A 13579-nucleotide genomic window follows, 5' to 3' on the forward strand; every position below is an offset into this window, starting at 1 on the left:
ATTTTTGTTCTACAAGCTATCTCATGGTTTGGTCGAGTACAACTTTTTGTTGGTCATGCAGTACATGTCATGTGACAGTAAACTTTTCTTCTTCTTCCTTTTTTTCTTTTTGAATTCAATAGGCACTAGGTGCCTATAGGAATTTTATCCAAAAAAAAGGGATAGAGTTACAAATGAGAAAGATATTAGAATAGCTAGCAAAGTCGAGCATTTATATGATTAGATGTTGTAGAGTTGTTCATGGAATTGCATAAAATATGCAGTATTTATAATGCATGAATTGTTGTAACGGTTTCAAATTTGATATGCATTTAAGATATAAAAATCTGCATACCAAGCAAGGAATTTACAGCAAGAAAACTAGTAACTTAAAGATTCGACAGATTAAACAAGGAATATAAACTACTTATAGTCAAATAATACAAAAACTTTGGAGCAGTGCCAGTAATGCTTGAAATCTAGGCTAGGCGGTAAGAACTTTTGCTAAGACGAAGCAATGCAAATCACATATAGTTCAGATAGATTTGGATGCTGATCTGATTAAAGCACCATTGTTCTTCTTTTCTCATGTTGATGCAGCAATCTGCTAGCCCAATATTAGACACTTCCAACCAAATGTCAATTACTCGCAATGCCATCGACTTCAATTCAGAAGCTGAAATATTTGTGTGGACCTACACGAATATGTATCTAATCCCACATTGGTTATATATTAGGTACATTTAATGTTATCTTTCACCTCATCTTTTTAGCTGAGATCTTGATTTATCACAAATGGTATCAAAGCAAATCTAGCCTTTAATCTATATAGACTATGGAACACTATAGCGGATCCATTTAAGTCGACCATACGTTGACCATGATGTTTTCGATCACATTATGGTATTTCTAATTTTATTTAAATAGATTTAGATCTTCAGTATGTCAGGACACAAAGCTTATATGGAGTGTGTGTTTAGTCCCTTAATTCTCTCCGGCCATCTTCTATACTTAGTTCTCAGTAGGAAAATCCCTCTTAGTAGTTATTACACTTTTGTTTTTTTGTGACTGAGGCCCTAAAAAATTTAGCATGCTTAGATGGTTGTAAATGACCTCGCCAACATGAACTATTCACAATAGTTTACATTCATAGAGTTTGTATTGACAACAATCTAAATAAGAATGATCTCAAAATCAGATTTTTTTATGTCTTGAAACAAGTGAAATCCAGGTGTAACAATCCGATTCTTTAGATATTTTCATATTTATAGGAGATCCTTATAGCTGATGCAGAGCTATGGACTTATCCAATTTAATCAATGTAATTATGGTAGCAAATGAGAAAAAGTTGGTGGGAGATCAGAACACGGAGGAAAGTACCACCCAAATAGGTATTTTTTTTGGTCCGAGCAAGCTGCAACAATAAAACCTAGTTAAAGTTTTCATCCCCATAGCAAAAAAGCAAAAAACCCATAGGAGAGACAGGTGATTGCTAATTTTAACCATGGCAGTCATCGGACAGCCATAAATACACTGGGAGATAGAAAAAAGAATAAAGAGACATATAATATCCCTCCAGTCTGTTTTATTTTTTTTTTTAACCCCTAGCAAGAAAACAAACAGAAGAGCAAAAAAGAAGCCCAGAAAAAGAGAGAAGTGAAAGGAGTGATGTGATGGAATCTGTCGCATGATTTATTTAATCTTGTACTGTTTGTATCTGACAGATTGAGATATGAAGCAGCTTTTCCCTGACGGAAGATCACCTCAAATCCCTTCTCTCTCTCTCTTTCTCTCTCACACACCTCTTTTCTCTTAAAACTACTTTCTGCTCCCCTCCCTCTCGCTTTCTTCACTGACAGAGAAAATACCTGCACAATTTCTCACGCACGCACGCATTCGCTCTCACATCTCTCGGCCAGCCCAGCGAGCCGGCCAGCCCAACGAGCCGGCCAGCCCAGCCATGGCTATCATAAGAGCCACTGCAGCAGAGCAGAACAGAGCAGAGCATGGCAGAGGAGAGAGAAGACAGAGAGTGAGAGGGGGCTCTTTGGTTTTCTTTGGAGGGAGAGCTATCCAGGATATCATACACGGCTACCTCACCCCGGCCTCCCCCTCGCCTGACACCCCCTGATTCGTCGAATCCCAATTAATTCACAAGGTCCCCAATATAAACAGGCCCCAGAGGCCACCCAAGGGGACAGAACCCCAGCTCCTCCTTTGCTCCCCGTTTCCCCGTTCCTCTCCTTCTCTTGACTCACTCCAGTGGTTAGGAAGGGGGCCTCTTATTTTGTTTGCTACTGCGAAGCGTTTGGTCCCCTGCTCTGGTACTGCTGATGCTTCTATTCTTTGTTCTTGCTGTGTGGTTTGCATTAAAACTTGACAAGCCTCCTCTGTTGTCATCTGTTGCGTAGCGTTGTTCTTTCTGGCTCTATAGTAATTTATCCTTTGCTTCTGCTTCTGGGTTTCTAGTAGGTTGTTTAAGTTTTACGCTCGGTAACTTACTGTTTGGCTTTCGGTTTCCCCCCCGGGCTTCGAGAAAATCTTATAAGGGTCTTGCTTCTCAGTTGTTTACATTGCTGCCTTTTTTTTTCTGCGGAGGTGTTTTTCTTCCTACTCTCTCAGCATTCTTGCGAGGACTGCTTTTAAAATATTGCATATAGATTTTAAACACCACATGGAGGTAGAAGGAGAAATGGCTGCTTGGTATAATATGTAATCTTTCTTTTCTGTTGCTTCTGTTTCAGCTTTCGGACTTTCTTTTTCGACTGGGTGTCGATGGAGAGCTACGGCCACCACTTCGATAGCAGCGAAGCCCAGCTGCCCCCTGGTTTCCGGTTCCACCCCACCGATGAGGAGCTCATAACTTACTATCTCCTTAAGAAGGTCCTTGATGGCAGTTTCACCGGCCGAGCTATCGCTGAGATTGACCTGAACAAGTGCGAGCCTTGGGAGCTTCCAGGTCCCCCTCCCAACTCCCCCGTCTCCGCCGTTCTAACATCTAATCTCTTTTCTTTTCTCAAGTTTTCGTTCTTAAACTGGTCTGCAGAGAAGGCTAAGATGGGAGAGAAAGAGTGGTACTTCTTTAGTCTACGGGACCGCAAGTACCCGACGGGGCTTCGAACTAATAGGGCCACTGATGCTGGGTACTGGAAAGCTACTGGGAAGGATAGAGAGATCTACAGCTCAAGGACTGGTTCTCTGGTGGGGATGAAGAAGACTCTGGTGTTTTACAAGGGGAGGGCTCCCAAGGGGGAGAAGAGTAACTGGGTGATGCATGAATACAGGTTGGAGGGCAAGTTTGCCTATCACTTCCTCTCCAGATCCTCCAAGGTATGTGTCTGCAAGTCTGAAACAATGTAGCCTTTAGACTGTAATCTCTTCTTTCCATGTAATTGTTCTTCTACTCATCTTTTTTGTCGGTAATCAAATGTCTTGGAGTCATGATTCCTTTCTTTTCTCTTTGATACGATTTTCCTTTCTGGCACAGGATTTTCTTTTGCTTAAAAAGCAGCTTTTCTTTTGCGTGGAATTGGAATATGTGTTTGCATTACCTCCTCTCTCTCCCCCCCCCCCAATCAACATGATAGCTGCTGCGATAAATTGTTATTTCATATCTATATTATTACTCTCAACATCTGTCTTCTATGTGTCATCTACAATGAGTCTACGACTCCTTGTGTTGATGTAATTTCTATAAAAACCCGCCTTATCTTTCTTCTCTTATTCGCCCTCATGTCCGCCACCTCCATGTATGGCGAGACTCTAACGATAGACTACGTAGCTCGAATATTGAAGACCATTCTATTATTAATATCAGTAATTATCGAATGAACTTGCTAAACTACAAGGCCATGTATCGTTCGATTTCATTTTATTACTCCTTGGGCTGTCTTTTTGTGAGAGCTGTGCTTCTTAAGTTGTCACGTATCTGAACACCGAATAAAAGCAGGACCCATATTGCACCTTCCTAGTTCACCAAATTCAGTCCCATCCCCAAAAAAGAAGACAGACATCGTCGTCACTTGTCAACTTATTTGATTCGATCAGAATATTCATTCTATACGAAGACACTTTCATGATTGCTATGTTCTTCCATAACAAAACACTTCTGCCATAATCATTCATCTCTAATTTCCAATTTCCGTTCTTAACATCTGAAGTTCTAGGTTTAATATATTTAAACTCTAAATTCCTTTCATGGCTCTTACTCTTGCTTCATGTCATTGCGACAAAAACACAAATTGGTATTTTTAATAGAGTGAAAAGCTTGTTTTGGTCATTTAGATTGCACTGGACCGTGAAACTTATTGCCGTCTCTGAATGCATGCACGTAGGACGAGTGGGTGGTCTCGAGGGTCTTCCAGAAGAGCGGCGGCGGCAAGAAGGCCCGCGTCGGACTCACCGGACTCCACTACTCTGAATCAGCCGGCGTGTCCCCGTCCGCCTCCGTCCTCCCTCCCCTCTTCGACTCCTCGCCGTACGGCGCCGCAGCTGCCGCAGCGGGTGACCGGGAGAGCTGCTCCTACGAGAACACCGAGAGGGAGCCCGTGCCCTGCTTCTCCACCGTTGTTGCCACCGCCGCCGCCTCCAGCCTCGGCAACCACCTCCCGTCACCTCAGGCGCCGAACATGTACGGCCGGAGCGCAGCCGGCTGCGTTGCGGGGTCCGTTTTCCCGAGCCTCCGCTCGCTCCAAGATAACCTCCAGCTGCCGTTCTTCCTCTCGACGCCCGGCGGCGCTGCGGCTGCGGCTGCGGCGATGGTCTGCGACGGCGGGGCGCACCACCGGGTGGAGGAGATGGTTGGCAACGGCTGGCCGTCGGATCTGGATCGGAAGGCTGAGTTGGCCGGGAGGGCGCATCAGATGACGCTGGGCTCCACCGAGTTGGACTGCCTGTGGACCTTCTAAACTCTCTTCATATGCCGTCTTTTTGTCTGAATGACCGAAATGTCTCTTAAGGTTTTGTCGTGATGACTTATTACATATGTATCAGTATTCGGTAGTTTAGCAACTACGAGATATTAAAATTCTCTTGTGTTTCGTTTCCGTCGCTTGATTTGATGTGATGATTCGGGCCACGGATGGAAGTATATAGGGGTACGTGTAATTATTCGACACGTACCCTAAAATAGTAGTGGGACCCGGGGTTTGCACGGCTGGGGGCAGCGGCTGGTCTTGTCCTCACGCCTCGGCCGGTGGTGCTGAGGGAAGAGCTCGTAACGTCCTATCCTATCATATCAAGGGGGCTAATCGGAGCAGGGGCTCGGCTGCTGCTCGACAGCTGTGGCACTCAACCGCGTTACAGTCCCGTACTCCAAATCTACTGTTTGCTTCTTCCTCCGTTTTAGTTTTGGAATTCTTCTCACGTCCGCCTCTGAAACGGCTTTGTGGGGTCCAGTCCAGCCCGGCTTTGGTTGGGAATGGGGTCTTCGGTCCGAGTCCATGATTGGGGTGTGGAAACTTCACCCGTGCTGGGACTTTCCCCCATGGTGAGAGGAAGTGCGCTGCTTGCTTCGGAGTACGGGTTTCTGAGAATATGCATTTATTATTATTAATATTATTATTGCTATACCGGATGACTTATATTAATTTAATATAAAACTATGAATATATTTAAAAAAATACAAGTTACGCGCGCTAGGTAGCCCTTCTTGGCCTGTCCCTAAAATATATATCTATATATATTTTGCAACAAAGGAGGCAATCTAGCCCTTAGTTTCATTGGCCTTCTTAAAAACATATTTTGCTTTGAAGAAAATGTCTTCAAAAAAAGGTTGCGAATCTCTAGCTACACCAAGATAGATTCGGATTCAGCCGATGTACCTTCAAGTAGGATGGCACTGGCCCGCAACACATGCGAAGCATGACACATGCCAGCCCAAACTGCTTCCAGTTCTGCCTCAGAGATCGAGATATCGAAAATCGGGCTTTTTCTGGCTGCCACCATTCTAGAATTCGAGTATTTGATTATGAAGCCCAAACCATCCTTTTTTCCACCATTTAAAACACATTAATCAAAGTTGAGCTCTCAGGTGATGTACACCGTGTGAGATGCTGCATGAGTAGAAGAAGAGTTTCATGTGCCTTGAGCTGTCAATGTCTGTCTAATGAATCGGCATGAGTGATCTCCATAGCTTATACTCATGCCCTTTCCATAATGGTGTCTAAGTGTTTTCTCCAAAAATTCAAGTATTCTTAGCCAGCCTATTAGGATAAGTAATATAAATCGTTCTGATGGCTATATACTGAGTCTGTGGTATACCAGACTACCTCCTGAGTGTCTAAGTAAAAAAACTGAACGAGCATTGTGCCTTCGGTGGGATGTCAGGTTTAGTCTTGAGAATATATACATATATATATATATATATATATATATATATATTTTGTGGTTTTATGGATTACTGTACATGTTTTTCCTTCCTCGAAGGTTTTAGAAAATGATCAAGAGGAAGCCTGGTGTCCGAAAACCTTTGAAGCCTATCCGCACGCGAGAACCATCCAACCCAAATAAAAAAAGAAAAAAAGTCTAGTCACCTGAAAAAAAGGCTTCCTCAAAAATAAAAGAAGGAATGCAACAAGGGCAGTTACAATATACTTAGAATAGAGTTAAAAATACAAAGAGGGGTGGACGGAAGGTGTAATAACCCCGTACTACATCCAAAAATACTAGCTACCCGCTAGTACGGATATTTATTTGCTCCTGCTGTCTCATCAAAGAACCTAAATCCCTACAATTTATCCATAAATACCATAAATTTAATAATAAATATTACGATTAACTTGCAGTATCTTTTTAGTTGCAAACACGATCTTATCTAGATGTTATTCGAATTTTTTATGCTATAATCAAAGATTATACCGTACATACTTGATGCAGAATTAAATATATCAGTTTTATTCGTTTGCATGTACAATGTTACACCATCAAATACATATTTTATTTGTTTACTTTTTTTTGAGAGAAGGGAGGTGGGGTCTCATATAATGAAAGTACAATCAAGGGCGCCAGAGTAGCGAAAACAAAATGGGCGAACGACTGTGAAGTCATCGATCCAACAACCTTTCACCTTGCTAATTAACTCGAGGAGCCGTGCAAATGGTCCGTCTCCAGCCGAGAATATATCCAGCGGACGATGGTATAAAAATGCATGCATTTTATTGGAAGCAAATCCTCTATGGTGTCAACAAGAAAGGCAGCTGGTGCCAAGTTTGTTGTCAGAGACTAGAAGGTTAGATTGGCGGCGGCTGGGAGTCAACGAATCTTGGAGCAAATTGTACTTGGCGTTCAAGCTAGAGCTGCATGGAAAGGCATCTTTTATGCCAGACGAGTGTTGGGGGCGGACCGTATTGTTCTTGAGAAAATTCTGCCATAGTGATCTGATGAATATAGGATCCAAGTTATGTTCTCAGTGTATGCGACTGGTCCTCAATATTTGCCGACTTCTGAGTGAATGCGTTTTCTATCGGACTACTCATACTTACAGGAAGACAAATAGTGTAACAAACTGGATGGCATCCTTTGCAGCTCAGCATTTCGGGACAATTATTTTTTAGTTTCATTTTTATTATATATATATATATTTTGATCTTATGAGCCATATCCATGCTCCGCTGGGCTTGGGTCGATGTTGTACCAAAAAAAAAAAAAAAAAAATCCTCTGGAAGCCTGTTTGGCTCTCAATGACGGCCGATGAAGATGGAAAAAAAATGCTCGTGTCTCGCGGAATGGGTATGTTTGTCCGACATCCAACTTAACTATCCGTTTTGTCACATCTGACATTCTCCCTTCATAAATGGTTCCGGTCAAAAGTCTGCTTTCCAGACTGCTACGTACATCTGGTTTCGCCGAGTTTAGCTTTACGGAGGCAATCAAACCTGGTTGGATAATCCGGATTCCTTGGACTTTTGGTTGCATATAATTAGCAATCTGCACTTGCGCTTAAATACAAGGGAATTGTAAGAATAAAAAACAACTGTTCGGATGCCCACAATTACAACTAGCGGCTACAGTTCGATGGCAAAAGAAATCACAAAATTTATAATCCATACTATAGCTAAAGATGCAAGTGATTCCAACTATAAAGAATCTTGTAATTGAAAAATTCCTTGGAAAGGATTCTTCTTCTCTATAGTATCCTTATTGTATTATAATATTAAAATATTTTATATTATAATTAGTGTTACACCAATCATAAGAAAAAATTAATAACAATATTATTGTCTATTATGATAATAAATTAATATAGTAAACGTTATACAGTTATAGAGAAGGTGTGTAGTCCATTATTTTTTGGAGATAATCTTACTAGTTTGATTACAGGACAGCTATAATTTTTCCACGTCAAACAATCAAACAATTATAATTATGTTTGCAGTTTTTAATTATAAACAACCAAATAAGACTTCTTTTTTTACAATTGCTGGCAATTAAACTGTAGCCTGTAAATGAATTAAGAGCAGCTGAATCATGTGTAACCAAACAACTCCTAAGAACAAATCGATTCTAATTTGTTTATCCAATTTTCACCAAAGTCCAGTTTGGAAAATTATTCCTATTAAATCTAGAAAGAAAATGTGAAAGAGAGCATGACAATATTTTGCATAAAAGTAGTTTAGAAACTAGTAAATTATATCCAATAACTTGAATTATATCCATCGTCCAACCTAAATCTAATCGAATCTAAGTAGAGATTCATTCAAATATAGCCAAATATGTTTATATATATATATATATATATATATATATATATATATATATATATATATATATATATATATACACATATACGTGTGCATGTATATTTAAAAATAGATTAGGATCCGATCAAATGGATCTCCACTTAGATGAGGCCTGGTTAGAAAATAGAGTTTCAACATGTATTTTGTATTTAAGATGTAGCTCTCCTTCTTGGATGGATTTTTTTGGCTTTCGAATGTTGATGGACAAGACAAGAGTGACCACATTTAATCCAATTACATAAATTACACTAGATTAGGATATGTCTCGCAATATAGTCGGAGCTTTAAGAAATAGATTTCCGTCTTAAAAAGGAAATAAAATCTTATCTTTCCGGTCGACAGCTCTTGGCGCTGCTGGTTTGCACCCGGTCCAAACGCAGGATAAATTGTTGCCTTGTTGGTCGCTCCCTTGGAGTATAAAGAAGAAAACCCTCGTAACAAAAGGAGATAAAGCTAAAAAAAGAGAGAAGAAAACATAAGCCGAGATTGGATAAATGTAGACGGTCCTGAACGGAAGGGGTGGCCGCTGGCGTTCGGTTGAATGGGTAGCGCTTCCCTTGTCGTCGGCCCGCCGCCGGGCTCCCTCCGTCCTCGCAAGCCCCACCGTCGTCCCCGCCCTCGACCGCTCCTCTCCCTCTCCGGCTGCTCCTCTTCCCATCCCGACGCCTCCTCCCGCTCCAACGGTACCTCACCCCCCCCTTCACTACTTTCTCTTTTTACCGTAAAAGCCGTTGTGTTATTTGGACATGAACCCCTAAAAGCTCGAAACAACCAAACCTCTTCAGTGCTTCCACTATTTTGTCGAAGATTCCTCAAGGATGAAAACAAGAGGGGAAATGGGACTTCTTTATTCAAATGAAGCCCTCAACAAAATCCCCGGCAACTCAACATTTTTTTTTGCAATTCCTCATCTGACATCCTTCATGACAGGCCAAACTGCAGTATCAGCAAGATTCTGCAGCCAGTTGGAAATCTTTTATGAAGGGTGAAATCGATAGTTACACGATTAAATACTCGGTATCTTTCGTCCGAGGATTGTGGCAGCTAATTGTATGACTGAGGACGGCTGGGCTTGCATGCATTCTTGTTCTTGTTCTGAGCAGTTAATTATCTTGAAATATTTCGCACCAAAGGATACCTGGGTGCTACTATTTTTTTTCCTTATTGTATCGATGCATCGGCTAACCACTTGTTTCTTACTGGATTAATGTGTTATTATTCTTTCTTATGTTTCTAACGGACATTTTTCACCCTTATTGTTTCTGAGAATGTGAATGGACAGCTACTCTGCTCACTCTGTTATGCTTTGATTACTTTCTTCTATTCTTCGCCAGGCAAATTAGAAAATCTCACAACCCAAATCCAAAAAGGTTCCAATGATGTGCCTGCGGAAGGTCAACTTGAAAGCCAGGTTCGGGTGACTGGTGGTGCATATGATTTCCAAAGGGCAACAACGTCGCTCACTAACGAGCTCCTATCGTCTTCCAAAAAGGTGACTCTTGTAAGGCATGGTTTAAGCTCTTGGAATGAAGAAAGTCGGGTCCAGGTTTGTTTGCTTCTCAGCAACTTTGATTCTTGCTTGTTAAATTACTCGGCCATGGTTTTTCTTCAAGCACTTGCGGGCTGTTTGCGTTCTCATCTGTTCTATCTTGGTAGCTGCTATTTAGTCATCAAGCAGGCATAACTTCAAATACCAAGAATTTTTTGAGTTTTCATCGTGAAAGCGAAAGGTATAAGAAAGTATCTGCAGAACAAAGATTAAGATGGAAGATGCAACATGTTTTGATATATAACCCATGGGAGGTCTGATGAAGTTGAACCCTAAAGCATGAATCTTTCTTGCATGATATATAATTGCTAAAAAACCTAGCAGCATTTGTTCAATATATGCAAATTACTTTTGACATCAATTGATATTCGAGTCATGGCTTTGAATTCTCCGTAATTCACATCATGTATGTAATGTTATTGTGTCATGAGTTTGGTGTTTTCATTATCTTTGCAAAGGCAACTATTGATTTTATTTTTCTTAGCAACAACATGAGTAACAATATTTTAAATTAGTTCAAGGTAGATGGAGGGAACTTTCTAATAGCATGAGACAAACTGATAAACAATGACCGAAGTAGGATTCACCATTGAGAGGTTCCTAATTCTCCTGCATGGTACACATTTATAAGTCACGAAAATTCGATGTACCTCAGCTATTGGGTTGCCTTGACTTCTAGTGTTAGTTGAGACTTATTTTCAAGTTTCAGTCACCAACGTACTCATTTCTTTTTCATTTAGGGAAGCTCAAACTTATCTATATTAACAGACACGGGAGCTAGGCAAGCTGAGAAGTGCCGGAATGCTTTGGTCAGCATAAGCTTTGACGTCTGCTTCTCTAGTCCTATCTCGCGTGCAAAGGTTTAATTGAATCCCCTATCTGGAAGCTAGTAGCTAATAGTTTATTTATGCTCGTATTTTCCAATCATACAATCCATTCATTTCAGAAGTATGGGTTGGCATTGTTCTTCCTTTCTCAGTCATAGGTGTTTAATACAGACAACTGCTGAAATAATATGGCATGGAAGGGAACAACCACTGGTTTTTCTTGATTCATTGAAGGAGGCGCACCTGTTCTTTCTAGAAGGAATGACAAATGGTATGAGTGCTGGCTATCTGCATGTTCTGTCTTTGGATCATACATGCATGACACTATGTAATCATGTTTGAAATTTGGAGGCAGCGGATGCTAAAACGAAGTATCCGAAGTTATATACCACATGGAGAGAAGATCCGGCTAACTTTCATGTGGATGGCATTTATCCTATTCGAAGATTATGGGTAACAGCAAGAGAGGCTTGGAAGGAAATTTTGTCCACGCCAGTGAGCACATAAACTCTATGCGGCTCTTCGAGGGCCTGAATTTATTAAAGAATATTTGGGTGTCGGTATTAATGATTGCCATTTTCTTTTGTCTTCAGGGGGAGAATGTTTTGGTAGTCACCCACAAATCCATTTTGCGGGCGCTCATTTGCACAGCTCTAGGACTTGGGCCCGAGAGGTTAGTTTCTTGATAGTTTTTTTATGGTGAAACAGGATCTTTTGTAGAGACACAGGTAAATAAATAAGTTATAGTAAAGATTTTCATTAATCCAAGGCACATTACAACCTCATTTCGTGGTACTAAAGTTCTGTGGTAATAGCTTGTTGCATATTGATGCTTTAATGAATTTCTTATGTTATTTCATCATTTCTTACCGTGCAAATTGTTTTGGTGATGTAGGTTTCGTGCAATTGATGTGAATAATGGTGGGATTTCTATTTTTACGTTTAACAGGCGAGGGGAGGCGATGCTTCAGTGCTTGAACATGACAGCCCACATGTATAGCAATCATATGTATCAATACTGAAGAGTCTGCATATCAAAGAACCTGTCTTGTTTAATAAAGTTGAGTCCTATCCATGTTGAGCAAATTTGATGAAGGGAAGATCCCATTACAAATTTGAGAGTGCACAAAACCTGAAGTAAGATGGAAAATTTGAGTGGCTACAAGCTGTATAACTTACGAAGTTTTGGTAGCAATATCTGTTGTCGGTTGATGCGGTCGAAGTAGGGTAATCGCAGTCTAGACTTGGAAAAAAAGGCCAGCATCAAAGAAAACCAAGTGACATCTTTATGTTACCTGTAACATGAAATTCACCTGGAAGCATCTAATTTGCTGTTGTAGAGGTTTGTAGCCCTATGGCATTCAGTTGATCTGCTCATAATTTTCTTCTGAATATTACTGCCGATAGCTCAAATTAAGCATGCTTATATTCAAGATCAAATTATACCCTTTGCACCTTGAGTTGACATAAATGAAATTTGGAAGGCGTGACCTAGTTCTAGTAATTTAAACCACCAGTCCTGTCACGTGCCATTTAGATTATCTTAGCACCAGGTTCAGTTTGATGTTTTCCGTGACATCTGGCTTGGAGCCTTCACCTAAATAGGCAATGCCTCAGAAGGTACACCAACAGCCATGTGGACATGTCATATATTTCAGTTTTGGCTGCAAGAAAAATCAGATACATAAAAGAGCTGTGCCTTCGAACCACCGTGCCCCACGGGGATCTTGACAAGCTCACTTATTAGGCTAACGAGATACTACAGGTCCTCAATAACTTACTGCTTCTTTGACATTCTTTCTGCATTTGGAGTGGATAATCCAGCAGAACATCATTATTCAAACACTTCCAGAGACCAATACTCTCTCGTCAATTATGCACCTCAACTTCCAATACGTCGCACAGGTTCAGGCCCCGCACATATGGGTTGTAAATCCTGTAGCCACGGGATGCAGGTTCTGCCTGCATGAATCTTAGAATATGATTAATTTTTGATGATTAATTTATTTTCGATCACAGTTAAAAAAATTGATTTTAGTAAATTCTAATATATATATATATATATATATATATATATATTTGTGAATTTTGATGTTATTAAAAAAGTGTCGTAATTGAGTTTCTATCTCGCTACAATCGGATATTTCGATATATTCTAGTTCGAGTTTTCTGCCCAAGTTCAACTCTTCAAATTGGCTAGTTGATCTAGTTCAGCCAGGCCTTCGTAGAAACTTGTCGCATGGATAACATCTTCGGAGAAACAAGATAGTAACTAGAGCTCCAATATTAGCATCTCAAACAATGAAATACAAATCTATCAATTTGTAAAAGACAGATGTACTTCCATGGCAAGAAATTCAACTTTGATCTACCATTACTTCTGTATCCCAGTCACATATCTAAAACAACTCTGACGTTTCTTTTTATTTTTTCTGCATATCTTTTATCAGTTTTGTGATTGCTCTCCTTTAAAAATCAACTCGATC

The 13579-nt window shown here is 40.5% G+C and overlaps 2 protein-coding genes across 2 annotated transcripts; both read left to right on the forward strand.

Annotated features, from left to right (window-relative positions):
* Positions 1-1780: 1780 nt before the first annotated feature.
* On the forward strand, positions 1781-4984 carry LOC103702475 (protein CUP-SHAPED COTYLEDON 2). Its single transcript, XM_008784921.3, has 3 exons — positions 1781-2938; positions 3026-3309; positions 4314-4984. Exons 1-3 carry the CDS (start codon positions 2755-2757, stop codon positions 4884-4886), a joined length of 1041 nt encoding a protein of 346 aa, XP_008783143.1. The 5' UTR covers positions 1781-2754; the 3' UTR covers positions 4887-4984.
* A 4164-nt stretch (positions 4985-9148) lies between these two features.
* Positions 9149-12490, forward strand: LOC103702476 (probable 2-carboxy-D-arabinitol-1-phosphatase). The gene is made up of 7 exons (XM_008784922.4): positions 9149-9400; positions 10052-10263; positions 11007-11126; positions 11265-11364; positions 11449-11588; positions 11687-11766; positions 11989-12490. Exons 1-7 carry the CDS (start codon positions 9259-9261, stop codon positions 12113-12115), a joined length of 921 nt encoding a protein of 306 aa, XP_008783144.1. The 5' UTR covers positions 9149-9258; the 3' UTR covers positions 12116-12490.
* The last annotated feature ends 1089 nt before the right edge of the window (positions 12491-13579 follow it).

The sequence above is a fragment of the Phoenix dactylifera genome, chromosome 8 (genome assembly GCF_009389715.1).
Source record: "Phoenix dactylifera cultivar Barhee BC4 chromosome 8, palm_55x_up_171113_PBpolish2nd_filt_p, whole genome shotgun sequence".
Lineage (NCBI taxonomy): Eukaryota > Viridiplantae > Streptophyta > Magnoliopsida > Arecales > Arecaceae > Phoenix > Phoenix dactylifera.

Coding starts and splice junctions, on each gene's coding strand:
- LOC103702476 (XM_008784922.4), top strand. CDS start 9,259: ATGGGTAGCGCTTCCCTTGTCGTCGGCCCGCCGCCGGGCTCCCTCCGT. Junction 9,401..10,051: donor CGCCTCCTCCCGCTCCAACG/GTACCTCACCCC, acceptor ATTCTTCGCCAG/GCAAATTAGAAAATCTCACA. Junction 11,767..11,988: donor CTAGGACTTGGGCCCGAGAG/GTTAGTTTCTTG, acceptor TTGGTGATGTAG/GTTTCGTGCAATTGATGTGA.
- LOC103702475 (XM_008784921.3), top strand. CDS start 2,755: ATGGAGAGCTACGGCCACCACTTCGATAGCAGCGAAGCCCAGCTGCCC. Junction 2,939..3,025: donor CGAGCCTTGGGAGCTTCCAG/GTCCCCCTCCCA, acceptor ACTGGTCTGCAG/AGAAGGCTAAGATGGGAGAG. Junction 3,310..4,313: donor TCCTCTCCAGATCCTCCAAG/GTATGTGTCTGC, acceptor GCATGCACGTAG/GACGAGTGGGTGGTCTCGAG.